General features: G+C 50.1%; 2 protein-coding genes across 2 annotated transcripts in view; both read right to left on the bottom strand.

Annotated features, from left to right (window-relative positions):
• Positions 1–4,524: 4,524 nt before the first annotated feature.
• The window catches only part of LOC123345253 (zinc finger protein RFP-like), a 46,939-nt gene continuing 23,961 nt past the window's right edge, over positions 4,525–27,502 (bottom strand). The window contains exon 8 of the mRNA XM_044982001.1: positions 4,525–5,111. The gene's annotated coding sequence lies outside the window, so the exon portion shown is untranslated. The remainder of the gene's footprint in view (positions 5,112–27,502) is intronic.
• On the bottom strand, positions 5,143–23,625 carry LOC123345276 (zinc finger protein RFP-like). Its single transcript, XM_044982033.1, has 6 exons — positions 23,185–23,625; positions 18,356–18,451; positions 15,599–15,829; positions 14,023–14,045; positions 13,343–13,458; positions 5,143–5,921 (listed from the first exon to the last, which is right to left on the bottom strand). Exons 1-6 carry the CDS (start codon positions 23,608–23,610, stop codon positions 5,377–5,379), a joined length of 1,437 nt encoding a protein of 478 aa, XP_044837968.1. The 5' UTR covers positions 23,611–23,625; the 3' UTR covers positions 5,143–5,376.

The raw sequence follows: 27,502 nt of genomic DNA, 5'->3' as shown, positions 1-27,502 counted from the left end.
TACTGACTTTTGTGGACTTTGCTACCAGATGGCCGGAAGCAGTAGCTCTAGGCAACACCAGGGCTAAAACTGTGTGCCAGGCCTTAAGTGACATTTTTGCCAGGGTAGGTTGGCCCTCCGACATTCTTACAGATTCGGGAACAAATTTCCTATCAGGGACCATGAAAGACCTGTGGGAAGCTCATGGGGTGCATCATTTGGTTGCCACCCCGTACCACCACCAAACCAGTGGCCTGGTGGAGAGGTTTAATGGAACTTTGGGGGCCATGATCCGTAAATTCGTAAATGAACATTCCAATAATTGGGATCTAGTGTTGCAGCAGTTGCTGTTTGCCTACAGGGCTGTTCCACATCCCAGTTTAGGATTCTCACCATTCGAGCTGGTGTATGGCCATGAGGTTAAGGGGCCATTACAGCTGGTAAAGCAACAATGGGAGGGGTTTACACCTTCTCCAGGAACTAACATTCTGGACTTTGTAAGCAACCTACAAAACACCCTCCGACACTCTTTGGCCCTTGCTAAAGAGAACCTAAAGGATGCTCAAGCGGAGCAAAAGGTCTGGTATGATAGACATACCAGAGAGCGTTCCTTCAAGGTAGGAGACCAGGTCATGGTCTTGAAGGCGCTACAGAACCATAAGATGGAAGCGTCATGGGAAGGACCATTCACGGTCCAGGAGCGCCTGGGAGCTGTTAACTACCTCATAGCATTTCTTAATTCCTCCTTAAAGCCTAAAGTGTACCATGTTAACTCTCTAAAGCCCTTTTACCCCAGAGAATTACAGGTCTGTCAGTTTACAGCCCAGGGAGGAGATGACACTGAGTGGCCTGAAGGCGTCTACTACGAAGGAAAAAGAAAGGGTGGTGTGGAAGAGGTGACCCTCTCCACAACCCTGGAATGTCTACAGCGGCAACAGATCAAGGAGCTGTGCACTCACTTCGGCCCTTTGTTCTCAGCCAACCCAGGACGGACTGAGCAAACATACCACACCATTGACACAGGTAATGCTCACCCGACTAGAACCCCACCCTACCGGGTGTCACCTCATGCCCAAGTTGCTATTAAACGGGAGATTGAAAACATGCTGGAAATGGGTATCATCCGCCCCTCTACCAGTGCATGGGCATCTCCAGTGGTTCTAGTTCCCAAACCAGATGGGGAAATACGCTTTTGCGTGGACTACTGAAAGCTAAATGCTGTAACTCGCCCCGACAACTACCCAATGCCGCGCACCGATGAGCTATTGGAGAACTGGGACGTGCCCAGTACATCTCTACATTAGATTTAACCAAGGGGTACTGGCAAGTACCACTAGATGAACCCGCCAAAGAAAAATCTGTCTTCATCACCCATGCAGGGGTGTATGAATTTAATGTGCATCCGTTCGGACTGCGGAATGCACCTGCCACCTTCCAAAGGCTGGTAGATGGTCTACTAGCAGGATTGGGAGAATGTGCAGTTGCATACCTCGATAATGTGGCCATTTTTTCTGATTCATGGCCCGAACACCTAGAACATCTGGAAGCGGTCTTTGAGCGCATCAGGCGGGCAGGACTAACTGTTAAGGCCAAAAAGTGTCAAATAGGCCAAAACAGAGTGACTTACCTCGAGCACCAGGTGGGTCGAGGAACCATAAACCCCCTACAGGCCAAGGTGGAGGCTATCCAACAGTGGCCTGTCCCACGGTCAAAGAAACAGGTCCAATCCTTCTTAGGCTTGGCCGGATATTACAGGCGATTTGTACCACAGTACAGCCAAATCGCTGCCCCACTAACTGATCTGACCAGAAAAACACAGCCAAATGCAGTTAAGTGGACTGATGAGTGTCAGAAAGCCTTTACCCAGCTTAAGGCGACGCTCATGTCTGACCCTGTGTTAAGGGCCCCGGACTTTGACAAACCCTTCCTAGTAACCACCGATGCATCTGAACGTGGGGTAGGAGCAGTTCTAATGCAGGAAGGACCGGATCACAACTTCCATCCTGTCGTGTTTCTCAGCAAGAAACTGTCTGAGAGGGAAAGCCACTGGTCCATCAGTGAGAAAGAATGTTACGCCATTGTGTATGCCCTGGAAAAGCTACGCCCATACGTTTGGGGACGGCGGTTCCAGCTACAAACTGACCATGCTGCGCTACAGTGGCTTCATACTAACAAGGGAAACAACAAGAAACTTCTCCGCTGGAGCTTAGCTCTCCAAGACTTTGATTTTTAAATTCAACACATTTCAGGAGCTTCCAACAAAGTTGCTGATGCACTCTCTCGTGAAAGTTTCCCAGAATCAAGTGGTTAAAAAGTGTTCTTCACATGTTACATGCTTAGTAGTAAATGTAATACTGCATGTGTTTTATTAATCTGTTTATTTTACAGTTCTAGGAGGAAATCACCGCCAGTGGTTCCCACTGTTGGCGATTTGGGGGGCATGTCATAAACAGTTAGTTAAGGGTTAAGGGGTTTTTCTACCTGTAAAGGGTTAACAAGCAGTACCTGTGGACACCTGATCAGAGGACCAATCAGGGACAAGATATTTTCAAATCCCTGTGGAGGGAAGTTTTTTTTCTGTTCTTTGTTTTTAGAGAGTCTCTCTTGGGAGTTAAGGGAGTACAGACATCTTAATCAAGTCCTCCCAGGTTTCTGCAATAAATTCTTCTATTCAAGCTAGTGAGTATTAGCAAGGAACTAGTATTCTTATACTTTTATTTCTGTATTTGCAATTCTGTGTTTTGCTATAGAATTTCTTTAATTCTGTACTGTTATTGCTTTTACTGAGAAAGAAAGGAGGGGGGGGGGGATTCTCTCCAGAGATTGATAAGTTTAGACCCTGTGTATTGTTCCATCTTGGCATTACAGAGACAGTTACTTTCTTTTTATTCTTTAATAAATCTTTTCTGTTAAGGACTTGGTTGATCTTTCCTTGGGTGGATTCTCAGGGAAAGGGGAGGGGGAGGCATCCCTCTGTAGTTAGATCCCGGTGTCTCTCCTAGGAAAAGGGAGGGGGGAGGAAGCAGGGGGGGATGGTTTATTTCTCCTGGGTGTAAGAACTCCATGGATTTAGGGCTCTTGGGATCCCCAAGGATTTTGGGGAAGGACTGTGTCCCAATACACGTATATTATTGGGTGGTGGCAGCTTTCACCAGATCTAAACTAGGATTTTAGTTTAGGGGAGTCAATGCAGGTCCCCATTTTGGAACCCAACAGCTCTAAGTGGGGGTGAGACCTATGAGAGTGACACAGGAGACTAGAAAATCAGTCTAGAAGATCACAGTGGCCCCTTCTGGCCTTGGAATCTATGAATCATCTTCCGCTTTGTCTGAGGTCACCTTCTGCATCCTCTTATTGCGTCTGCAAAAAGGGGGTAGTGATGACGGGTATCTCCCAAGGGTGCGACGCCTCAGCCAGTACAAACTGCTGAGAAGCCGCAGAAGAGGAGATTGAGTTCTTCTGCCTTCCAGCCCAGGGCCGTCTCCTGTAGGCTACAGCGTGGGCTGGGAGTCTCCCTCAACCAGCCCTGGACAGGATCCTGCTGGCATTCCATGCCTAGCCCACAGCATTTTAAAAATAGCTTGTGTTGGGAGGGGCTGTATCTCACAAATCCCTTGACCAAATGACTCCAGCTTTGTACCCTTGACCCTACCCTGTGCCCTCAGATGGCGTATCAGGTTTCTAGCCAATCAGATTGTGAATGTGAATTTAAAGAAAAAGGGATCATTTGGTTTGGGAAAGAAATGCTGCTGCAACACAATAGTGCGGCTAAGTGCCACCCCATAATATTCTGTAGTTGATAACGTGAGTTGCCAGTTTCCTTCTGTTCCCTGGCAGCTGGAGGTTGCTAACGGATTCTTTCACAGTGAGGATGTTGTTGCTTCTTTTCTTGCCCGGGAAAGCATCGCTTGATTCTTTGATTTTATTTACTCCGTCCTCAAGCTTTGCTTTTAGTGCTTTCGCTTAAAGTTACCCAGCGGCTTTTCTTCAAGCCCCTTCCAGGCATTTGCTCGTGGGTCTGTCTAGCCTTTCAGGGCAGAGCCGTACAGATCTAATACTCCTGGGACAAAGTCCAAGACCAGAAGATAGAAATAAACTTTATTCTGTGAATTTACGCAGCTGAATCTACAGCATCCAAATAACCAAACAGAGCAAAAGAGGAGCATTGAGCTCGGGAACTGGGGGGAGAGGGAAACACCACTATGGTTTTTATATTCATAAGTAAAGAGCAGAGGACTTTGAGGGATGACCCTAAGTCAGTCAGAACTTAGGCCAGGTCTACACTATAAACGTCCATTGGTAGAACTATATCGCTCAGGGCGGTGAAAAATCCACACCCCTCTGTGAGAGGCGGTAGCTATGGCAAGGGGAGAAGCTCTCCCGTCAACGTACCGCTGGCTACACCAGGAGTTCAGTCGGTACGACTGTGTTCACAGAGGGGTGTGGATTTTTCACGCAGTTGTACCAATTGAACTCCCGGTGTAGAAAGCGGTAGGTTGATGGGAAAGCTTCTCCCCTTGCCATAGCTACCGCCTCTCAGAGAGGTGGATTAACTACACTGATGGGAGAAGCTCTCCTGTTGGCGTAGGAGTGTCTTTACTTAAGCATTACAGGGACGTAGCACCGCCGGTGCAGTATTTTAAGTGTAGACCGGCCCTAAGACAGGCAGACGCTGCGGTGACCCTGAGCGTGGCTCCTGTTGTCTGCTGGTTGGCCAGTTCATGTGTGTCTGGAGGATCCCAGAGTTACAGAGACAGGCATGGAAGAGGGTCGAGAGGCTCCATTCAGCAGCATAATGCTGAGCAACTCAGTCTTGTTCCCCTCACCATTTTATTGCGAGTCTCGCAGCACTTGGTGTTTTTCTTACAGTCCCAGCTGCTGGAGTGGATAGATTTGAGGGAGCTCAGAGTATATTACAGATACATTTCCAGCCTTCATGTTGGTGTAGCAAAGACTGAAAACCGGAAACAAGAACACCCTGAAAGCTGGGAAGCCAGAAGGCAAAGAAAAATAACACAACATTTAAAAAGATATTTAAGCCAATCTCCTGATTGTGGGGGGCCTGACCCAGGTTTTGAATGCTGGAGGCTGGCAAGACTGTGATTAGAATGGCAAAGTGTGACAGCTGTAATGTGTATATTACTATGGCAAATTGCCAGCACTATTTTGATGGGTCTTGCGCTTTCTCTTCTTTGGTGGGGGGGGCTGTCAGGGAACCATTTCTTGCTCCTGCAGCAGAATGTTAACTGCCTCACTAGTGTCCTAGAGGAGGGGAGTGGAGAGGGAGGGACCTGGGCCCACCCTCTACTCCAGGTCCCAGCCCAGGGGCCCTGAGGATAGTGGTGAACCACTTGAACTGACGGTTCCTTCCCCTGGGCTACTTCCCTCTCCTGCCCTTCAGCTTGTGGGGGGCTTCCTGCCACTTAATAACAAGCCTGTCAGTGAACTTAGACGATATTTGACATACCGGCTCCCAAAGAAGGGGACGATCTTCCCAGTGAAAGAGGATGTGAAAGTAAAGATTGGCTCTCTGCCAGAAGATGTAATGTCATAAAATGTAACTTTCTCCCCTTCATAAACCAGATAAACCCCAATGTTACTGAGGCTCCGATGTAGGCCCAGAGCAGTTTTAGGGGAGGTGAGGGCCCAGTACTCATTCCCTGTACTCTGCAAAGCCCAGATCCCCTCCTCTGGTGTACAGCTTATCGCTCCCTCACGTATCACAGACTCTTTGGCAATGCCCAAAACCCACTCATCTTTGTTCCCCACCTCCACTTCCCAGTAACAACTCCCTGAGGTGAAGCCCTTATAGCCCAGCACACAGGCAGCAGGGTGAAACCTCTTCGCTTTCTTAAAACATTCTGTGTATTCGGGCATCACACTCTTATTGGTGGACACGATGGAACAAGGATTTGCCAGGTCTGGATCCGGAGTGGCCTGCACTGCAAGGGGAGAGAGACACACACAGGAGAAGAGTGTTAAGGTCTGACCTCACTGCAGAGTTAACCCAGGCACTTACACAGCTGCTAACTCTAATGCCCTTCCTGTCCAGATGCATAAACACCTCATCTGAGTTCAGGGGTGCTTTCCACCCAGCATAGGCACCAACTTCATGGGTGCTCCGGGGCTGATGCACCCACAGAAAATAAATAGTGGTGCTCAACACCCACAGGCAGGTCCTGCCAATTAGCTCCTCCCCCTCACCCCACAGCATCTCCCACCGGACAACAGGCCCCACCGATCAGCTCCTCCCCCTCCCTCCCAGCGCCTTCCTCCTGCCATGGATCTGTTGTTCAGAGGTGGGCAGGAGGTTCTGGGGGTGAGGGGGAGGAGTGGGGGCAGGAAGAGGTGGGGGAGGGGGCAGAATACAGTGGGGCAGGAAGAGATGGGGCAGGGGTGGGGGGATTGGATGCAGTGGGGGTGCGGCCCAGGGTGGAGCAAGGGTCAAGTCGGCGCCTCTGTGCAGGCTAAACCACTCCAGTGATGACAGTCAGAGTCTAAGGCCAGAAGGGAACCAGGTCATCTAATCTGATCCCCGTATAGCAGAGGCCACCAACCCCACCCAGCACCCACCTAACCCAACCCCCAACATTAGCCCAAAGCATGACAGCCTACAGCAGACTGGACTATTTATGTGCCGCAGGCAGAGAAGAGGAGGCACTGAGGTACCAGTGCCCGAGGCCCCACAATGCAGGGAAATGATTCAGTGGGATACCCCCAAACAATCCTGGTACGTCACCTGCATCCACATGCTGCAGAGGAAGGTGAAAACCCTCCCCCACAACGTCACTGCCAGTCTGACCTGAGGGAAAATAGCCCTCCAGGGCCTTCCCACAATTCCCCTGTGAAAGACAGACCGGGTACCCCACGAATCACTGGGAAAGAAACACAGAATAGCTCAGCTTACGGTGGCACCATCAGCCATGGGATGTGCTCTGAGAAGTCCTAGAGACTCAGCAGCACCAGTGAGGACACAGTAAGTGAGGTCAGGCTCAGCAGCATGGCTCCTTGCACCCAGCCCAGGCTAACCTGGGTGCCGATCCCCAGGGTTCACTCTGCAGTGCAGACAGACCCTTCCAGGCAGAGCTCAGCCCTGGGGGAGGCGAGGACCATTTATCACGCTCCCCAGTAGCCCCGGGCTGGCTGAGGTGGATCCTGAGTGTCAGTCCTGGGGAGCTGCCTGTTAGCTGAAGCTGAGCTGGAAATTCCCCTTCGTTCCCGCAAGGCATCTAGGAGGTACTGTTGGGGGTGTGTGTGTGACAAACAGAGATTTTTTTTTGGAATTTTTTTATGAAGCCAATATGTGCCTCAGTTTCCCTATATGCAGTGTTGTTACCTAGTGAGTGAAAAGGGAGTGTTTGCTCTCAGGGCAGGCTAAGCTGCCCATGTCACTGTCTGGGGCCTGAGGGCCTCAGAAGACAATGGCAAATCCAATTGCCTGGACATAGAAAAATAGCAACCAGCACCCCGGAGAGCTATGGATTTCCCCGCCTCTGTGGCTGAGCTCCATCGCCCCAGCTCGGGAACAAAGGACTTGGGTGGGGGAGGGGTGAAGCAGAAGTTATGTGTTGGCTGCAGGAAGCAGTGGGGGCAGAGGAGCTGACTTCCTGGGGGGTGCTTAACCCAGGAGTGGCGCCAGGGTTTTTGGCGCCCTGGCGGGGGTCCTGCCACAATCCCTGTCGTTGGTGGGGGGGTCCTTCCGTGCTCCCGGTCTTCAGGGCACTTCGGTGGCGGGTCCTGGAGCAAGTGAAGGACCCGCCGCAGAATTGCCACCGAAGACCCGGAGCGCGGAAGGGCCCCCCCCGCCGCCGAATTGCCACCCCCCCCCCCAAATCCTGGTGCGGTCGCCTAAATGGAAGCGCCAGCCCTGGCTTAACCCCCGCTCCGCCCCAGGCCCCACGCTCACTCCACCCCTTCCCCCACATCTCCACCATACCCCGCCTCTTCCTGCTCCTCTCCCTTGCCTCCCCTCCCACCACTGAACAGTTGATCGGGGTGGGTAGGAGGTGCTGGGAGGGAGGGGAAGGAGCTGATCGGTGGGGCTGCTGGCGGGTGGGAGGGAAGGAAAGGGAGGATCTGATCCATGCCAGTGGGTGCTGAGCACCCACTATTTTTTCCCGTGGGTGCTCTAGCTCCGGAGCAATTACAGAATCGGCGCCTATGTCGGGGGCACACCTGGGAGTCGGAGAAAGCAGATCAGATGGGGAGGGAGACAGAGCTAGAACAATGGGTTTGCATGGCAGGGCTGGGCACCGGCTACCCAGAAGGGATTATCCTGTAACCTTCATTTCTCTGTGCTAACCAAGGTCTCCCTGTGCTGTGGTGCAGAGATGTGGACTAAAACCCAGTTGCTTGACAGTGACAGCGGTGGCTGAATGTCGCTGCAGGTGCTTGCAGAGATGTGTTGCTCCCTAAGATCATAGAAGTCTCCCTCAGGGGTCTGTCTCAGTTGGACGCACTGAACACAGCTCAGGTTGTGAGGCAGGAGGGCGGAAGGCCCAGAGGGCCAGCCTCAGGAGTCGGTGAAGCCAGGTGGCTTACCCTGCAGGAAGAGTGGGCTGATGTTGGGGGTCTGGCCCACTGAAGGGGCTCCTCCCAGAGACTGTTCCAAAGCTGAGGCCGTAGCACCAATCCTGTGGATCCGTGGCAGAGGGGATCGCTGTCTTCTCCCCCGATCCCTCTCCCTTGCTGGGGGTGCTTCACATCCAGCAATAGAACAGAGCAGGGGAGGCAGCAGACACCAGGCAGAGGAAGTTAACAGGGACACCAGCTTCAGCTTTTCATGCATTTCCATGCTGCCCTATTCCTCCCTCATCTCCTGGTGAAAAGTCCCCAGCCCGAGAGGACAGCACATGGGGTGAGAACTCCTCCGCCCACTCAGACCAGGAGAACCCTGCTGCAGAGACACCGGGCTCTCTGGTGCACTGGGAATTAGCCTTCTCGGTGGCACTAAATGTCCACACCACAGGGATGTGTAAAGTCCACCCAATGCATTACACTCAGTTTGGCGAGTGAGCATGGTCTAGAAGTTAGAAGCCAAGACTCCTGGGCTCTATTCCTCACTCCGCTACTGATCCATCCCCTGTTGCCCATTCCCAGCTTCTGGCAAACAGAGGCTAGGGACACTATCCCTGTCCACCCTGGCTAATAGCCATTGATGGACTTGTCCTCCATGAATTTATCTAGTTCTTTTTTGAACCCTGTTATAGTCTTGGCCTTCACAACATCCTCTGGCAAAGAGTTCCACAGGTTGACTGTGCCTTGTGTGAAAAAATACTTCCTTTTGTTTGTTTTAATCCTGCTGCCGATTAACTTCCTTTGGTGACTCCTAGTTCTTGTGTTATGAGAAGGAGTAAAGAACACTTCCTTATTTACCTTCTCCACACCAGTCATGATTTTATAGCCCTCTATCATATCCCCTCTTAGTCGTCTCTTTTCCATGCTGAAAAGTCCCAATCTCATTAATCTCTCCTCATATGGCAGCTGTTCCATACCCCTCATCGCTTTTGTTGCCCTTTTCTGAACTTTTTCCAATGTATCTTTTTTGAGATGGGCAACCACATCTGCATGCAGTATTCAAGATGTGGGTGTACCATGGATTTATACAGAGGCAACATGATATTTTCTGTCTTATTATCTGTCCCTTTCCTAATGAATCCCAACAGAGGGAGCAGGGATCTGAAATGGGATCTACCACCTCTCAAGGAGTGCCCTAACCTCTGGGCTGCAGGATTTTCTGATGCGGGGTGCCCAGTTGCTCTCCTGGGGGAGAGGTTCCACGGGGGATAATCAATAATTCATTGGGCCAGAGGCAGAGAGAAATCACGAGAACGTCTCTGTAGCCCAGTGGTTAGAGCGCGCCCTTGGGAGGTGGGAGACCCAGAAGCCTGTCCCTCTGCTCAATTATTTATACGCAGTGGATCAGATTCAAAAGGGGCAACGAAGAAGCCTATATCAGACCCCTGTTGGAATCCCTTCCTCCCCTCTGGGGAACAGGGAATTTGAACTGGGGGGCTCCCACATCCCAGGTCTGTTCCCTAATTACAGAGCTGTACGTTATAAGGGAGCTTCTCTTTCCCTAGTCCAGGCCTGCACAACTTGTAAAGCGGCGAGGGCCATATTACTCCAAAGAAAACAGCTGAGGGCCGAACCCCCCCACCCCTGCTGACCCCCCCCAGCACCGCCAAGCCCCCCCAAAACATAACACCCGTCCAGTGCTACCCAGCCTCCCTGAAATACTCCCCCCCCCGCCCCAGCACCGCCCACCCTGCGAAAACAAACCCTCCTTCCCCAGCGCTGCCCCACCGAAACAGTGGTATTGAACCTTGGTAATATGTTTTAGCGGGCCCCTAAGGTAGTATAATTAAGGTAAAAGAAAAATGTCTTTTTGCTAGAAGTAGAATAAGATCTTCCCCCCACTTTGTAATCAATTGCCCTGTTGAATGAACGAGATGTGAATGAGGAAGGCGTGGAAGGCAGCCAGGGGCAGCTCCAGCCAGGCCCCAGCACGCCAAGCGCGTGCTTGGGGCGACATGCCGCGGACCCTCTGCAGGCATGTCTGTGGGAGGTCCACCGGAGCTGCGGGACCAGCGACCGGCAGAGCACCCCCCGCAGCGTGCCGCCGTGCTTGGGGCGGCGAAATGGCTAGAGCCGCCCCTGAAGGCAGCACCTCCAGACAGCTGCAATCCTTGGAGAGGGGCTGGGAGCCAGACCAGATCAGTAGAACAGGTCAGCCACTGACTCCTCGCTCGCCTCCTCAGCCCCCCCCCACCCCGGCTCGCCTACCCATCCCCCGCCACTGCCCGCCCGCTCGCCTCCTCAGCCTCCTATCCCCCCGGCTCACCTCCTCACCCCCCGCCACTGTCTGCCTCTTCAGCCCCCTTCCTCACCCGCCACTTGCCTACTCACCCACCACGGGCGCACAGCGAGCCCACGCGGGCCGCATGCGGCCCCCGGGCCCAGTGGTGAGCTGGAGCCAGTCCGCACTGGTTTGCAGGAACCGGTTGTTAAATTTAGAAGCCGTTTTAGAACCGGTTGTTCGAGGACAACCGGTTCTATATGGGCTTTATTTAACAAAAGCTCCGGCACTCCGCCCCGTCCCCCTCCTCCCCTGAATGCTCCGTCCCCCTTCTCCTCCCCTCCACTGCTTCCTGCGAATCAGATGTTCGCGGGAAGCCTGAAACAAGCAGCAGGCAGGTAAGCTGGGGCGCGGCGGGAGGGGAGGTGCGGCCGGCTCAGCGGCTCCCTCCAGCCCAGCTCCTGGTCCGGCCGAGCGGCTCCCTCCAGCCTGGCACTCCTGGCCGAGCGCCCCCAGCCCCAGCCCGGTCCGGCTCCAACCCCGTGGCTCCCTCCGGCCCGGCTCCTGGGCCCGGCTGAGCACCCCTAGCCCCGTCCTGTCCCGGCCCCAGCCGAGCACCCCCAGCTTCAGCCCCGCGACTCCAGCCCGGCCCCTGCGGCGTCGATGCTGGTCCCAGCCCCGCGGCTCCAGCCCGGCCCAGCCCCTGCAGCGCCGGTGCTGGTCCCGGCCCCCGTGGCTCCGGTGCTGGTCCCGGCCCGGGCCCCGCGGCTCCGCTGCTGGTGCTTGTCCTGGCCAAGTGGCTCCAGGCAGTGCGGTAAGGGGGCAGGGAGCAGGGAAGGGGTGTTGGAAGAGGGAAGGGGAGTTTGGAGGGTTGTGGGGGGGGTGGATAGGGGTGGGGCAGTCAGAGGGCAGGGAATAGGGGGATTGAATGGGGGCAAGAGTCCTGGGGGGCAGTCAGAAAGGAGCAGAGGGTGGATGGGGTGGGGGGGCAGTTAGGGGCAGGGATTCCAGGGGCGGTCAGGGGACAGGGAGAAGGGGTGGCTGGATGGGGCAGGGGTCCTGGGGGGCAATCAGGAATGAGAGGAGGGGTTGGATGGGGCGGCAGAGGGCAGTCAGGGGACAGGGAAGGGGGGTGGATGGGGCAGGGGTCCGGCGGAGGCAGCCACGACCCCCTCGTGGGGTGAGGAGGAGGGAACCTGTTGTTAATATTTTGGCAGCTCATCACTGCCCAGGCCACATGTTGTGCAGGCCTGCTCTAGGGCCTGGTTCTTTTGGGTAAGTTCACATATAGGGCCTGAGCCAGTAAGTGTGCTCAGAGCAGGCATCTCAGACTGGGGCCATGTAGACGAGTTAGGAGGAGGAACACCTTTCTTTCCCCAGTTCATGTATCTCTCTGGGGCTTACGTGTCTGGACAGCTAGACTGGAACTGCAGTGCACATGCACAGAGGCAGAAACATAGGTGCCTAGGTACATTTACCGCAAAAACAGAGGTGATGAGTGATTTTAGGCACCTACAGGCTTTGGTTGCAGCTGAGCAGGGGGCTTTGTGAATCCCAGTGGGGTCTGATTCTGGGATTCAGGTGCCAAAATGTCAGGTAGATCCCCAAGTGCTTTTGTGGATCTAGCCCTCACCCTTTCTCTCTGCCTTTGGGCTCAGAGGTCAGTTCAGAGGGCCGGGTCTCCAGAGAAAGGAAGGACTGGAAGAGGTGATTTCATGTTCTCTTGACTCTGGTGACATTCCTACCGTTAATTAATGTAACCGTGCTTGAGAGAGAAGCTTTGGAGCTTACTGAGAGCTCTTCTTCAGGTATGTCACTCAAAAGTTTGTCTCTCCCCAACAGGAGTTGGTCCAATAAAAGATATGACCTCTCCCATCCTGTCTAATATCCTGTGACTGACATGGCTACAGCAGCACTGGATGGAACCGTGCTGTAATTCTGAGATACAGCCCAAAGGAAAAGACTGTAGAATGAGAAGCAGATTGGAATGGGGAGACCTTTCCAGCGAGACCAAACTAAAGTAAAATCACTATCCAAAATATATTATCTTGCACCTCTCCATCGCCTGCCTTCCTCCAGGGATCTCTAAGCACCGGGCAGCATTCACTAATTAGCACAACAAGGTAGGGTAGTCATTATTTCCTCCTTTTGAAAGATGGAGGAACTTGAGGTACAGACTCTGGGATTTTCAAAAGGGCTGAGGCCATGTGGTGGCCAACTCCCATTGATGGTCAGAGAGTGAGAGAGATGGGTGCCTAAATCCCTTAGGTCCCTTAGAAAATCCCAGCCATGGAGGTTCAATTTAACATTTTCTAAAACACCTGGTAACTGTGTGTCTCTGAAATTCTGAGTGGCCAATTTTGACACCCAGGGTTGGGTCTGGGACAATCCAAGTGGAGGCCTGGAGAACTGGCATCAGCCCTGAGCCCTCCCCATCCCACCCACAAAGACGTCTAGCTGGGATGAGCTGAGAACTAATAGGCCAGAGTCCATCTCCTTCCTCAGTCACAGGCACATCTTGATGTTCCATCACTGTAGCATGAACCCTGATAACTGTTAAGTTACCTTTGAATTTCTTCACAGCCTCCCGCAGACAAACATTTCTTTGGGAAGAGACGCCGACTCTCTCTCTCAGGTCCTCTGGCACGGCCACTGGTTTCTCGAACTTCACCTTCTCACACCTAGAGGGGAAAAAAACCAAACATTCTCTAAATCTTTTCTTTCTTTTGTGAGAATGAGCTACCAGAGCCTGCTCTCACTTGGGCTCGTTGTGAGCCTCTAACTCCCACTGGTGAGTTAAATGCCCTCCTCACTGGAGTATTTAAATGCCTAGATCCTCAAATGGGAGTTAAAGAGAGTAAGGGGTCCACAAGCTGCCCCTCAGAGAGAAGGGCATAATCTCGAGGGAAAGGATGCTCCAGTGGTTAAGGGGTTGTTGTAGGATTCTGGAAACCTACATTCCACTTCCTGCTCTGCCACAGCCTCCCTGCGTGACCTTGGGCAAGTCACTTAAGGCCTGATTTTTAACAGTGCCTCCTGGGATTTTCAAAAGCACCTAATCAAGCTAGGCTCCCAACTGCCACTGATTGCAATGAGGTGCCTAACTCGCTTAGCTGCTTTGGAAAATTCCACCAAGTGGCTAGCTACATGTCAGGTGTCTAAATACCCTGCAAAATCTGACCCCAGGGGTCCAATCCCCTTCCAACATCATGAAGCATAAGGGGGAGTGGGAAGGAGCTACATACCTGCTCCAGGTGCTTTTGATGTCCTAGAAGAGAGAAAGAGAGGGGAGAGAAAAAAAAAAAGAGCTCAGTCCCACGAGCCACAAACTGGCGATTGTTCCTGCTCTGGACAGGACTCACTTGGCCATCCCTAGTTGAGCTCAAGATGCAGTTTTATGTAGTTGCATCTTTAAAAGTCCATTCACAGACTTCGATGGACTTGGACTGCTAAGCATGAACCATGATTGTGGGTTTTCTCCTTCTAAATTCTATTTTGCCTGTGCCAATGGCACTTGCTCAAACAGACTGATCAGACACATGAATCCCTGACTTCCACATCCAACTGCTGTGTCAGAGCGTTTGCCTTTCTCCATGTATGCAATTCTAGTCAGCAATTCTGGAAACTGGATTCATTCCCATTTCTTAATAGGCCCTGCAAAGAACTTCGCTTTCCTATTCTCCCACTTCCTAGAAACTGGACTTGTGCCTTTTACTGCTTCCAGATCATTAGGGCCCTTCATTTTCCATTTTTATTTTAGTTAAACACTGATAAATTTCCAGGAAAAATTATAACAACAAAAACAGATGAAAATCAGTGCAAAAAACTATTAATTTTTCTAGGAAAATATCAGGGTTTATTTTGGTGGATGGAAAGACAGGGGAAAAAAGCATTCAGTAGATTAATGCTTTGAATTCAGTTCATCACTGTGGTTTGCTGCAGAACTAAAACAGAACTCAAAAAACAATGGCCTTCTGAGTTTAAGAAAACAGATCTCTAATCCCCAAATAAAACTTCATTTGAACCAACAGTCTACTGGTGTAGTCTTAGAACTATTAGCCTATAAATATTCACATTTGATAATTGGGCCACACCATCTGCAGCGCATACACTCAACTTCATCCTTTGCTCCTGTTTTTGTTTCTTTAACTCTTTTGAATACTTCCTTGTGTTCTGAAACGTATTCTGCTACAGATTTTCATTTTCTTCCCATTTTAGTGCGTTAAATCTTTAACCCATTGTCTGCTAACAGTTTGAAATGTGTTCATGGTGGGCTTGAGATTCATCAGTACGTCTAGATGCACACACACTTCAGAGCTTGTGTGCCTGCCTGTTGGTTTATTGTGTGTATCTTCTAGAACAATACATTCTTACTTCAGCAGGCAGCTTTGCATATACCGACAGACTAATGTATTGTTGTAATACAGAGATCTCATGCAATGTATTGTACTTTCCTAAAAAAACAAGTTATTTTTTATATATTTGAATGATACACAAGGAGGATGAAAATCAGAAAACCCTGAATAATACTTTTTGTAAAACCCAGGAATTTGTTGGTAAAAATCAGTTTAAACTGAAAACAAAGGGGCTTATATATGATGTATCAAAAAGGCCTAAGACGTCTGCCATTAAAACAGCAAAATGGTTTCCACACTGGAAATATTAGAAATGTCAAATGTTGTTTTCCCTCGTTTTGCTAAAGGACACGCTGACAGTCTCTATTGTGGAGTGGAAGCTCTCCAAGAAGTTAGTAAACCAAGTTAATCACTCAGACTCTCTCCCTTCCCTAGGCAGGGATCTGGGTGTCTCTAACTGTCTCACCTGCAGGAATTGGCTTGTTGGCTGCTGACATTTCTCTTCTATCTCACTGATCAAGTCACTGAGTCGGGAAATCTCCTCAGACAGTTTGGTGACATTTTCATCCTGTAGCTTCACAATTTCCTTGTACAACTCTTCCAGCCGGGCCAGCAGGAGTCGCTCTTGTTCCTCCAGGAATTGCCGCAGTTGCGCCAATGCAGACACAATCTTCCACCTCTCAGATTCTATCTTTCCCTGTAATGAAGGGACAAACAGGGAAAGGACAGGTCAGGGACTAGGGTTGCCAGATGTCCAGTTTTTGAAATGGGAACCTGGCAGTGTCCAGTGTCAGCACTGCTGACTGAACACTAGAAGTCTGGTTCCCCGCAGTAACTGGCTTCCAACACCAGGTGGTGGGAAGAGCAGCAGCTGCTGCTGGGAGCCTGGAGGAGCACTCAGGGATGGCTCTGGGGGGAGAGAAGTATGGGCAGGTTCCCCATCCTTCTCCAATCACCCCTCTACCCCTGAAGCATGGCTCTCGCTCCCCTGCCCTGCCCCAGTCACCTACACACTCCTAGAGCCCCGCTCAGCTGGCAGGGGGAGGAAGCTGGAGAGAACACCAAGCGACAGTGAGAGGGTGAAAGAGAAGTGGGAGGAGAGGCCTCAAGGGAAAGGGGCGGAGCATAGGACAGGGCAGGTTCCGGCGTCCGGTTTTTACAAATGAGAAAGTTGGACAGCCTATCAAGGACATGGGGAGCATCTTAGAGCCCTCTTTTCATATTACCCTACTACGAACATACGGATGAGATTTCACGAGAACATGCCTGATAGTCTCAGCTGGCCTGAATCAATAACATGTTCCAAAGCGCCTTGGTGATTTACGCGTTCAATTCCCATTTTCAAAGTTACTTTTGGTGCTTAGGAGCCTAAGCTTCTTTGAAAGTGACTTTTGAAAACAGAACTTAGGGTAAATTTTCAGAAACTGAAAAATCATTTAGGAGCTGAAACCCATTTAAAAAAATGTATAAGGAGCTGCTTTTAAAAGGTATTTAGGTGTCTTAAGAGGCATATAAGCCCTGAGAGGGATTTTCAGTATCACTTAGATGCCTAAGTCCCCTTAACTACAGAGGATTTTAGATGCTACTTAGTTGCTTTTGAAAATCTCACTAGGCCTCTGCATTTTAAGCTCCTAAATACCTGTGAGAATCTGGCCCTTAACAACTTGCAAAATTGTAAATTGTAGGCTCCAAAATCACTTAGGCACTTTTGAAAATGTCACCCAATCTCTCTAAAATAATGAGTCTTCAGGTCAGGGTGGCTTAGTATATTCTGCTGATCATCTAGAGTCTTCCAATAGCAGAAAGGTTGGAAGGGGGCGTCTGACTCCGTATCAGGAATACATTGGCAGAGAGCTGCGGAGACGACTGAAGGAAAGTTCTGCTGGTTATCCACACAAAACGCCAGGTACAACATATACTGTGCAAAATGCTTTTTCTCCAGCTCTTTCATGTTTCATCCAGCATTTTGTACATTACATCATCCCAGAGGAAGCCAGTCGTGTCTGGTGGTTATAGATGGAGATTCAGGGGGAGGATTTCTGAGATACAAAACAGCCACTGGGAACCTAAGTCCTATTGACAGTCAATGTGAATTAGGCACCTAATCACCATACGTGCCTTTGAAAACAATCTCCCCTCAAATTACTGTTTGTAGCTGGATGTGTGGGGAATAAGATCAGTGCTTAGAGTTGAAATGGAAGCCAGTGGAGGAATCAGACCAGAGGGATTATATACATAGACAAACATGATCACACCCTGTAAGGGTATGTGGAGAAGAGGTAAAGCATTTGAGTTTATCTGGGCGTTATCCAATACATCATAGCTAACCCTGAATTAACTTCAACCGTGCTCCTAGTTAGCACCTTTTATCTCAGTTTATCTGGACAAGGTGAACCCTACACACCACACTAGGGTCAAATTAAATTAGGTTTACAATGTTCGCATGTCAGGGGTTTACACCAGTACAAAGACATTAGATTAAAAAGTGATTTGAGGTACAGCTGTACTACACAAAAGTTATCATGGTGTGTCGAGTATGTACAGTATATGCCCCTGCTAACATGGGCATAAATAGCAGTATCAGAGGGGTAGTCAGTTAGTCTGGATCTGTAAAAAGCGACGAAGAGTCCTGTGGCAACTTGTTGCTTTTTATAAACAGCAGTGTAGATTAGGGTGACCAGATGTCCTGATTTTATAGGAACAGTCCTGATATTTGGGGCTTTTTCTTATATAGACTCCTATTGCCCCCCACCCCCTGTCCCGATTTTTCATACTTGCTATCTGGTCAGCTTAGTGTAGATGGCGAGGCGTGGCTTAAGCAAGTAGAGTCACGATATGCCTGAACCCTCTGGGTATAAACCCTACGGACATGGCTCTATACGCCCCCGAGCAGGGCCTCCCCCATCTACACTGCTAAAAATAGCAGTGTAGTGTCCTACTGCCTGTCCACCGCAGGTAAAAACTCTGCTGCCTCCCCGTGCTGGAGCCTTTCATTCGCCTGTGTAGCGACACACCACAGAGTGGACACAGCCTGCTTTTCACTGTGCTGTGTAGCTACAAATACCCCGCAGGTCACTCCCCCACTGCCCCCAGAGCTGTGCCGTGTAGATGTAGCCAAATCAGGCCAGTGCTGTGTATATCCCTGGTTTGACACTCTCTCCACACAGAGAGAAATATCAACCCTGACTGATGGAACTGCTGGACCATCACAATGAGCACCTACCAGATATTCCTGGCTTTGCGTCTCTCCATCCTGTTTCCACTCCAGAAGTTCTTCTCTCTCTTGCTTCAGGGTCTTCAGTAGGGTTTGAATTTGTTCCTGATGCAAGAAAAACAATGTTTGGGAGGGTCAGAGGAGTGTGTCCTCACAGATACATTTATGTACATTGCATGTCCCTCTCAGGCTGTCCCACAGATGGTGCTCCTGGCAACGTCACAATTGCCTCTTGAGAGGTGGGAGATTCCGGTTCCAATCCCTTCTCCTCATCAGGCAGAGGGAGAACTTGAACCACGGCCTCCCGCCTACCAGGTGAGCACCCTTCCCCCAGGCTAACCATTATGAAGAAGCTATGTTGCCTTCTCCCCAGATGATTTGTGTGGAGTGACACAAGTGCAGAACTCCATCGTGCAAGAAACAGTTTAGATGCCTAAGACGCTTGACTCCAGGAGAGGGGATCACAGAGACCAGCGCATTCCTACACCAAACTCTGAGGGGGCGGGGCTTAGGACACACCCCTCTCAGCAGCATCTCCCATTGTAATCCTGTCAATTACAGGCCAGTAAGCCTAAGGGCTTGTCGTAAGTACAGCGCTGCAGTTGTACATCTGCACCGCTGCAGCGCATGCAGAGGAGACGCTCTATGCCGATGGGAGAGAGCTCTCCCGTCGGCATAATAAACCCACCTCCATGAGCGGCAGAAGCTTAGGGTGGCGGGAGAAGCTCTCCTGCTGACATAGCACTGTACACATGAATGCTCATGTCACTCAGGGAGGTGAAATATTCACAACTCTGAACGACTGTAAGTTTTGGCGACATAGGCTGCATTGCAAACAAAGCCTAATTTCAGTACCAGGCAAATTGGTTGAAACTATAATAAAGAACAAAATTGTCAGACACAGATGAACATGATTTGTTGGGGGAAGAATCAACACAGCTCTTGTAAAGGAAAATCATGCCTCACCAATCTATTAGAATTCTGAGAGTGTCAACAAGGATGATGCACTGGATATAGTGTACTTAGACTTTCAGAAAGTCTAAGTACACTAAAGTCTCTTAAGGAAACTAAACAGTCATGGGATAAGCGATAACCTTATCTCATGGATCAGTAACCGGCTAAAATACAGGAAACAAAGGATAGGAATAAATGGTCAGTTTTCACAATGGAGCGAGGTAAATACCAGGATCCTCCAAGGATCTATACTGGGATCAGTGCTATTTAACATATTCACAAATGATCAGGAATAGGGGGTAAACAGTGAGGTGGCAAAGTTTGCAGATAATACAAAATTACTCAAGGTAGTTGAGTCAAAGCACACTACAAAAAGTTACATAGGGATTTCACAAAAATGGGTGACCGGGCAACAAAATGGCAGCTGAATTTCACTGTTGATAATGCAAAGTAATTCACATTGGAAATCACCATCCCAACTATAGATATAAAGTGATGTGGTCTAAAGGAGCACTTACCACTCATGAAAGAGATTTTCGACTCATCTCTGAAAACATCTGTTCATAAAAGCTAACAGACTTTTAAGAACCATTAGGAAAGTGATGGATAATAACAGACAATATCATAACGCCACTATATAAATCCATGGTACATCTTGAATATGTCATGCAATTCTATTGGCCCCATTTCAAACAAGATAGATTTGAATAGGAAAACGTACAGCGAAAGGAACAAAAATCATTAGGGGTATGGAACAGCCTCCATATGAGAAGAGATTAAAAAGATGGAGAGTTCCGCTTGGAAAACAGACAATTGGGGTGAGGATGTGATAAAGGTCTAAAAATCATGGATGGTGTAGAGAAACTGAATGGGGAAGTTTATTTACCCCTTCACAGAACAGGAACCAGGGGAAATGATCAGGTAGCAGGTTTAAAAACAAACAAAAGGAAGTATGTCACGCAACACACGATCAATCCATGGAACACATTGCCAGGGATGTTGTGAAGGCCAAAAGTATAAGTGGGTTTAAGAATTAGATGAGTTCATGGTGGATAGGTACATCAATGGCTATTAGCCAAGATGCTCAGAGATGCAACCCCATGCTCCAGAGATCCCTAAACCTCTGACAGCCAGATGCTGGGACTTGATGACAATGGATGGATCATTCGATAATTGCCCTGTTCTCTTCATTCCCTCTGAAGCACCTGGCATTGGCCACTGTCGGAAGACAGGATACTGGGCTAGATGGACCTTTGGTCTGACCCAGTGCAGCCGTTCTTACGTCCTTAGTGATTTTCTAGGTGCCTAAAAGTTAGGCATTGCAATGCTGAGCAGCAAAACACCCAAGTCCCTTTGGGGATTCAGGACTAAATCTCCTTTGAAAACGAGACTTTGGCTCTAAAGTCAGTTGGTGCTTTTGAAAATGTGCTCCAAGGATCTTCTTCTGTAATTCACCAGAGGTGCAGTGTTGCAGAGCCACACAGAGGATCTAAAAGCACAGCTCCCATCCATTTCAATAGAATCTGGGCCTCTCAGCCCTGCATTACTTCTATGCTGTATGTGTCATGCTGTCAGGGAACAGAGAGGCCTTGGGGGCCCCAGACCTGATGTAGAGGCTTAGGGACTTTGTCCAGACGGCCCTTTGCCTCCAGCGAATCCCCCAAGTGCTGCAGGGCAATGGGTTGAAGTCGTATCCATTTTGCAGCAGCGTAGGATAGGGTGTTGTGCTCCCATGCAATGAGAGGGAACAGTAAATGAAGAGATCTGGATGTCACAGAATGAAAGCTGAGCAACTTACAGGGAAGGACATTTTGGTAAGAGTTGTTTAAAACACTTTTTAAAAAAATGTATATTAAACTCCAGGGCCTAATGGGAGAAAGGGACTCCCGGTTAAAAATCCAACACACTCACAAGGTTCATAAATATTGTGCTCGAGTGTTTGGCATGGGGGAAAGGGTTTGTTCTCACTTCCGAGGTGCTCCGGTACTGAGACTCAATGTGGTCCTGGGAATCAGACTTTTTCTTCCTTTAATCTTACTGTGGCATTAATACAGTCCACTTTGTCCTTAAAGCGAGAGTGGCAGACAGCACAGCGGATTCTGCCCCGAGTGGATTGCTCCGTCCAACAGGCGTTTTAAGGTTCCAATCCACTTGGGCTTCATGGGCCCTAGAATGTTGCATCGAGTTTATGGTTCAAATAGATGCATAAACCCAAAGCAAAACTCTAAAGCATGCGTGGGCAGGATGTGAATCACTGGCTCAGGGAGGCTAGACCCCAGTTCAGCCTCTTCTGTCTGAGGCCTGGCCCCGCCCTTCCCATCCCCACCAGAGCCCACCCACCGTGACAGCCGGCCCCTCTGCCCCAGAGCACCAGGCGGGCAGGCAGCACAGCTCTCAGCGTCCCCAGCCCCAGGAGCGCCAGGCCAGCCCCCCGCTAATCCCAGCCCGGCCCGGGGGAAGAGATGCAGCACACTGGCGGGATGCAGGAGGGGGCCTGGGAGAGGAGATTGGGCAGGCCCTGACTCCCCACTCTGCTTCAGGAGCAGCAAAGTGACCAGCATTCAGCAAGCCAGGGAAAACAAGAGTTCATCATCCTGTTTTTCCCTTGAGGAAAAAGTTAATCAGATTAACCATAATTTTTTAAGCAGAAATCTTTCAGTGCATCTTATGCATCAGAAAGTAGCAGTAAATGAACCCATTGAGAGCGCTGCTGACAATGCGTTACTTTACTGCTGCTTCCAGGAAGCAGCCAGCAGTCATCAGATATGAAGTGCTCAAGCCGGGCACTGCCAAGCACCAGCTCTGTTAAAACTCAGCCGTGCTGAGCGGTTTATAATGTGATTGTAAAGCCCTGTCTGACAGGAGCGGTGAGAGGCTGTGTGGTCTAGTGGCTAGAGAACTAGGATGGGTATTGAGAGGCCAGGGTTTAATTCCTGGTTCTGCTACTGAGCAGTTTTGTGAGGTTGGTCAAGTCACTGCCCCTTCAGTGCCTCTCTGTCCCTCCCAGTCCTTTGTCTTTGTCTGTGAGGGTGCCCACAGATCAGGCCCCGCAGGTGAGAGAGGCAGGAGAACACCTGTCTTCACCCAGCTCATGGGTTGGCAGGAAATAGGCAGCCAGATAGATGCCTCTAGAGGGAGGTAGCTGTGCACATGCCCAGAGATAGTAACACAGGCACTGAGAGAACTTGGACCCTGAATACACAGGCACTGAGTGAGTTTGGGCTCCTACAGGGCTTGGCAGTAGCTCTGGGGATTGCAGTGGAGCCATTTAGGTGCCTAAACCCCAGCTGTATGCACCTCACTCTGGAGTTTAGGCACTTAAGTACCTTTGTGAATCCCCAGCCTTTGCCTCCCTGTACCTCGGCTCCCCCCCTGCACTTTGTCCACCTTGACTGGTTAGACCAGTGGTCCCCAAATTGTGGAGTGGGCCCCCCTAGGGGAGTGTGGTGGAATGTTCGGGGGGCCATGGGGGGGGACCAGGCCAGGCCCCACAGGGGGCAGGGGAGTGCCAGCCACACATAGGTGCAGGTAGTAGGGGTGCAAGGGGTGCTGCAGCACCCCCAGCTTTTGCGTCAGGCGTCCTGGCTGCTGGCCTGGGGGGCTGCTCAGTTGCGGGGGGCCAGGCAGCTACGCTACCGGCCTGGGGGCCTGCTCGGCCGCATTACCGCTGTCCACATCCCCCCTGCCCTCCCGGAGACACGGCTCTGCTCCGGGCCCCAGCTCTTGGGGGCGGTGAGGGGGCGTGGACAGGGGTCAGGGGGGTGTAGCTCAGTACCCCCACTCCAAAAACTGTCCCAGCGCCACTGCAGCCACATCTGCTGTGGCCTGGGTTCTGCTTCCAGCCCCATTCCCACTCCCAGCCCCATGCCCAGCTGTTGGCCTACCTTGTGCTCCCGGGCAGCCTCCTCTATGGGGACCACCCTGTGAGCGTGGTGAGCCTGGGACTCCCTGCAGATCACACAGATGAGAACTTGGTCCTGGTTACAGAAGAGTTTGAAAGGCTCCTGGTGCGCGTGGCACAAACCTCCTGCTGCTGCTGCTGCGGGGACACTCAGCTGCTTGGCTATTTCTACAAAGTTCCCCAGTTGTCTGTTCGGCCTCAGGGTCCCCTGGGGAAAGGTCTCTCTGCACTGAGGACAGGAGATGTCTGTGTCTGATCCCTCCCAGCACTGGGTGATGCAGGCTCGGCAGAAATTGTGCCCACAGTCTATAATCACTGGATCCGTGAAAAAATTCAGACAGATGGAGCAAGTAGCTTCATCTCGGAGGTTCTTGAAAGGATTCCCTGCTGCAGCCATGGCTCCCTGCATACAGTGTAACAGGATAAGTTTCGTTTCCTGCCAGGCCCAGCAAGCAGCCTTGTAAAGCAGATTGCCAAGCTGGGAGCCTATCACACTCTCCGGCGGGAAATTAAAAACAAAAGAAACAAAAACCATCACCACACACAACACACCACAAGCCACCAGGGATTTCCCTACACTCCCTCCCCCCTCAGGGGGTGTATACACCCCTTCTGAATTCCCCCCCCCCCACCAACTTCCCAGTTTTGTGAACTAGTTACATGCAGTGTTGCCAATTTGGTGATTGTTTGGAAATTTGAATTGAAATTGAGACATTAATACACACTTTAGAAGCATATAAAGTGTCTGATAAAATATGTGTATTTGAAAAAGTGTAATAGATTTGAAAAGTATGAACATAGACTAGCTTCCTTTTACAGCTGTTGTTTTTTATGACAATGTCAGTGCATTGATTTTGGTGATGTTGGCCAACCTAATAATTTCAAATGATGATTTGTAAGCAAAGTCTCAATAAGCTCTCCCTGACAGCTAGTGATGAGCTAGGGGCTGTGGGGAAAAGGCTTCAGGACCAGATTGTATTTACATTCACACTTAATCTACCTAGGTATCCAACAAACAGAGCTGTGTTTCCCAAGTGATAGATTTTGGCTGGGGTTGGGTTACAAATCACTTGAATGCGAGGGGGTAATGAAATGTTATTCTTAATGTATGAGTAAAGGGCAGTAGAACTGTACTTAGCCTGTGCTGATTTAGGGCGTCAAGAGAGAGGGAGGGGACAGGTGTTTTGCTTGATGGTCTGCCTGAGTCACAGGTACTATTTGACCTGCCCCTCTCCACTGTTTAAAGACAGAGCTGATTAGGCTCCATAGAGAGTCTTTTGTTTTGTTAAGTGACCACTGCAGCTGAAATCACTGACAATCAGGTCTAAGTGCTTAGTCCTGCTGTGGGACAGTGTTTCTATGGAAGAGACGGCCCAGCCTGCACTAGCTGCAAGGTTCCCCCACTGAAAGCTCAGCTCAGCTGAAATCACTGAGAGCTGGTGGAACCTCAAGAGACCAAGTCGCAGAGGTCACAGTGGCAGGTGACACATCAGCTGCTTGGGTGACATCCCACATCTTGGAAGAGTTAAATGCTTGTCAACTGGACCCCAAACAGATGGCTGCTTGTGCATTTGATAGACCTGCAAACTTCTCTGGAAAACATGGTGGAATACAAGCTTGAGTAGCTTTGCTCAGAGAAAAGTGTAACCCTAATCTCTCTTATACACACTGCAGAGGGCATCTACTCCAACTAGCACTAGTACGAGCTGCAGACTCATCAAAAGACATTTTAAAAGCTATAAATTTAATGTCTTAATTATATTTTTTTTTCAGCAAGAGTCCAAAAAGACTGACTATTTTGGAAAATATAGCAGATACACTGGGACTGAAGTTCAAATTAGTCCAACCTGGGAAAATCTCACGGCTTTCTCATGGGAGATCCTTGGCTGTTGTCTTAAAATTACTCAAGATGTTATTACTGGCTTTGGAAAGTATCTACCAAGATGGGATGGATCTAAGTAGGGAGGCTGGTGCATTACTTTTGCTACTACGTTCTCTTGTAAGTCTACTGTTGAAACCACTTGGGCAGGGGTGAAAGTAACTTAAAGAACGTGCTGGTAGTCCGGAGTCCTTGGGAGGGGGCAGGGCCTCAACTAGAAGAGACGGGGCCTTTAAATCCCCAGGTGCTTTAAATCAGGATTTAAACGGCCTGGGGCTGGGGCTGTGGTAGCAGCAGCTGGGAGCCCCGGGCCCTTTAAATCACCCCTGGAATTACCAGCCCTTTAAATCACCATTGGAGGAGGTCCTGGCCTCTGGCAGAGCTTTAAAGGGTCTGGGGCTCCGCTGCAGTTGCGGCAGCCAGGAGCCCCTGGCCCTTTAAATCACCACCAGAGCTCCACCTCCGCTACCCCAGGGCTCCAGCAACAGGGCTCAGGTGGCGATTTAAAGGGCCCCGGAGGGTAGCGGCAGGGGGAGCCCCAAGGTAGCAGCGGCAGCCCTGGGGTAGTGGCAGTGGTTTTCCGGCGGCAAGTTAAAGGGCCCGGGGCGGTAGCGGTGGTCGAGCCCCTGGCCCTTTAAATTGCCGCCGGAGCCCCACTGCCGCTACCCCAGGGCTCCGGCAGGCTCCGGGGAGGATTTAAAGGACCCAGGGCAGTAGCGGCTACCGGATCCCCAGACCCTTTAAATCATCCCCGGAGCCTGCCACAGCCCCGGGTCCTTTAAATAGCCACCGGAGCCCTGCTGCCGCTACCCCAGGGCTCTGGGGATAATTTAAAGGGCCCAGGGCGGTAGCTGTGGCAGGCGCCCTGGGCCCTTTAAATTGCTGCCTGAGCCCCACCGCTGCTTCCCCAGGGCTCTAGCAGTGGGGCTCCGGCGGCGATTTAAAGGGCCGGGGCTCCAGCCGCTGCTGGGAGCTCCAGGCCCTTTAAATTGCCACCAGGGGAAGCTGATCCGCCCCAGTATGGTGCACGGCTCTGGGGCGTACTGGCTTACTTTCACCTCTGCACTTGGGTCATTAAACAATGGCATCCAGGCATCTGCTACAACAGTAGTAGATCTTTGTCCAGCAATAGAAGCTATATATGGATCAGAGAGCTAGCCACTGAAAAAGTACTGGAAGAAGCAAAGATTTCAGTCCAGAAGTTGACTAATGAAGGCATTTATATTGAATCCTTAAGTGAAGAGGACAAGAAGTGTTTGTTAAGACAACTGAAAAAGTACACAGACTTGATTCTTAAAAATCTACAACAGTGACTTCTACTCAAACTCTATGTAGCTTTTACAGATCCTTGTCCTATAAAACACCAACAGTTGAGTGGAGTGAGGCACTACCAGCAATGGGGCTGCCATGTGCTCAGGACAGAATAGAGAATTTGAACACAGTGAGGAATGTCGTACTACAAATGAATGAAGATTTGACTTCAACTTCTTTTTTATCATCACTAGTGGCTCGACCCGATCTTTGTGCTATGTTTCCTGGGATAAAAGAAGTAGGAATTAATCTCTTGCTACTCCCTGTCACAACAGCTACAGTTGAGGGTTCTTTTTCCTCATTGAATAGAATTTTGTGTTCTGAAAGAAGTCGCCTTCTGCCTGATCATGTGAATGAACTAATGAGCAAATCAATTGAAGGAATGGAAGGACTGGACACACGAGAAGCCACCAAAGATGAACACATTGCATTCAAGAACATTAACAGAGTTGTGCAAAATTATAACAAGAAACCAGTAAGGATGTAGATGTCGTGCTTCATAGAAGGCTTGAGTAGCCAACTTTAATTTGTATGATGAATTTAAAACATGAGTCAAATCTAATAAAATGGTCATGAAACATTTTTCAGTTTTTAATATGGTGCCATACAGCCCCCTCACCCCATACCAGCATTGACTCCCGCCCCCGTAAATTCGAACACCCCCCCTAATTTCAATTCCTGGGGAAAACACTGGAAGCCACACACCACACACACACTCCAGAAAAGCCCCCAAACAAGCAACATGCTACTTAAAGTAATGAAGCAATTACATACACAAAGAAGTCAACAGAGGCTTGCTGGGAGCAGGCTTGGCAGCTTTCTTTTTCTACACCACAGAATAAACCCAGGCTCAGATTCAGGTTTAAAGCCAAGACCCTTTCTGTACCTTTGTAAAGCACTTTGAGAGCTAGTGAGGGAAAACCTTACTAATCCCTAATAGTTAGAGATCATTTTAAACCTTGACCAATTTATTTCTTCCAAAAAAATTATTCGCATTAACTTATCTATTATAACTCTGGGATTTCTAGTTATTCATATCATCAATATCCAATCCCTTTTTTTAATCTTGCTAAATTACTGGCCTCAAACTCCATGTGGCAATGAGTTCCAC

The sequence above is a fragment of the Mauremys mutica genome, chromosome 12 (genome assembly GCF_020497125.1).
Source record: "Mauremys mutica isolate MM-2020 ecotype Southern chromosome 12, ASM2049712v1, whole genome shotgun sequence".
NCBI lineage: Eukaryota > Metazoa > Chordata > Testudines > Geoemydidae > Mauremys > Mauremys mutica.
The sequence above is the reverse complement of the archived record's forward strand: the minus strand, read 5'-3'. Positions and strand labels throughout refer to the sequence as shown.

Bases quoted from the DNA above. Each gene is read 5' to 3' on its own strand.
- LOC123345276 (XM_044982033.1), bottom strand. From the start codon at position 23,610: ATGCAGGGAGCCATGGCTGCAGCAGGGAATCCTTTCAAGAACCTCCGA. The intron at 18,452-23,184 runs GTAGGCCAACAG...TTCTTGCATCAG, and splicing joins AGGCTGCCCGGGAGCACAAG to GAACAAATTCAAACCCTACT. The intron at 14,046-15,598 runs GTGAGACAGTTA...TCTCTCTTCTAG, and splicing joins CAACAAGCCAATTCCTGCAG to GACATCAAAAGCACCTGGAG.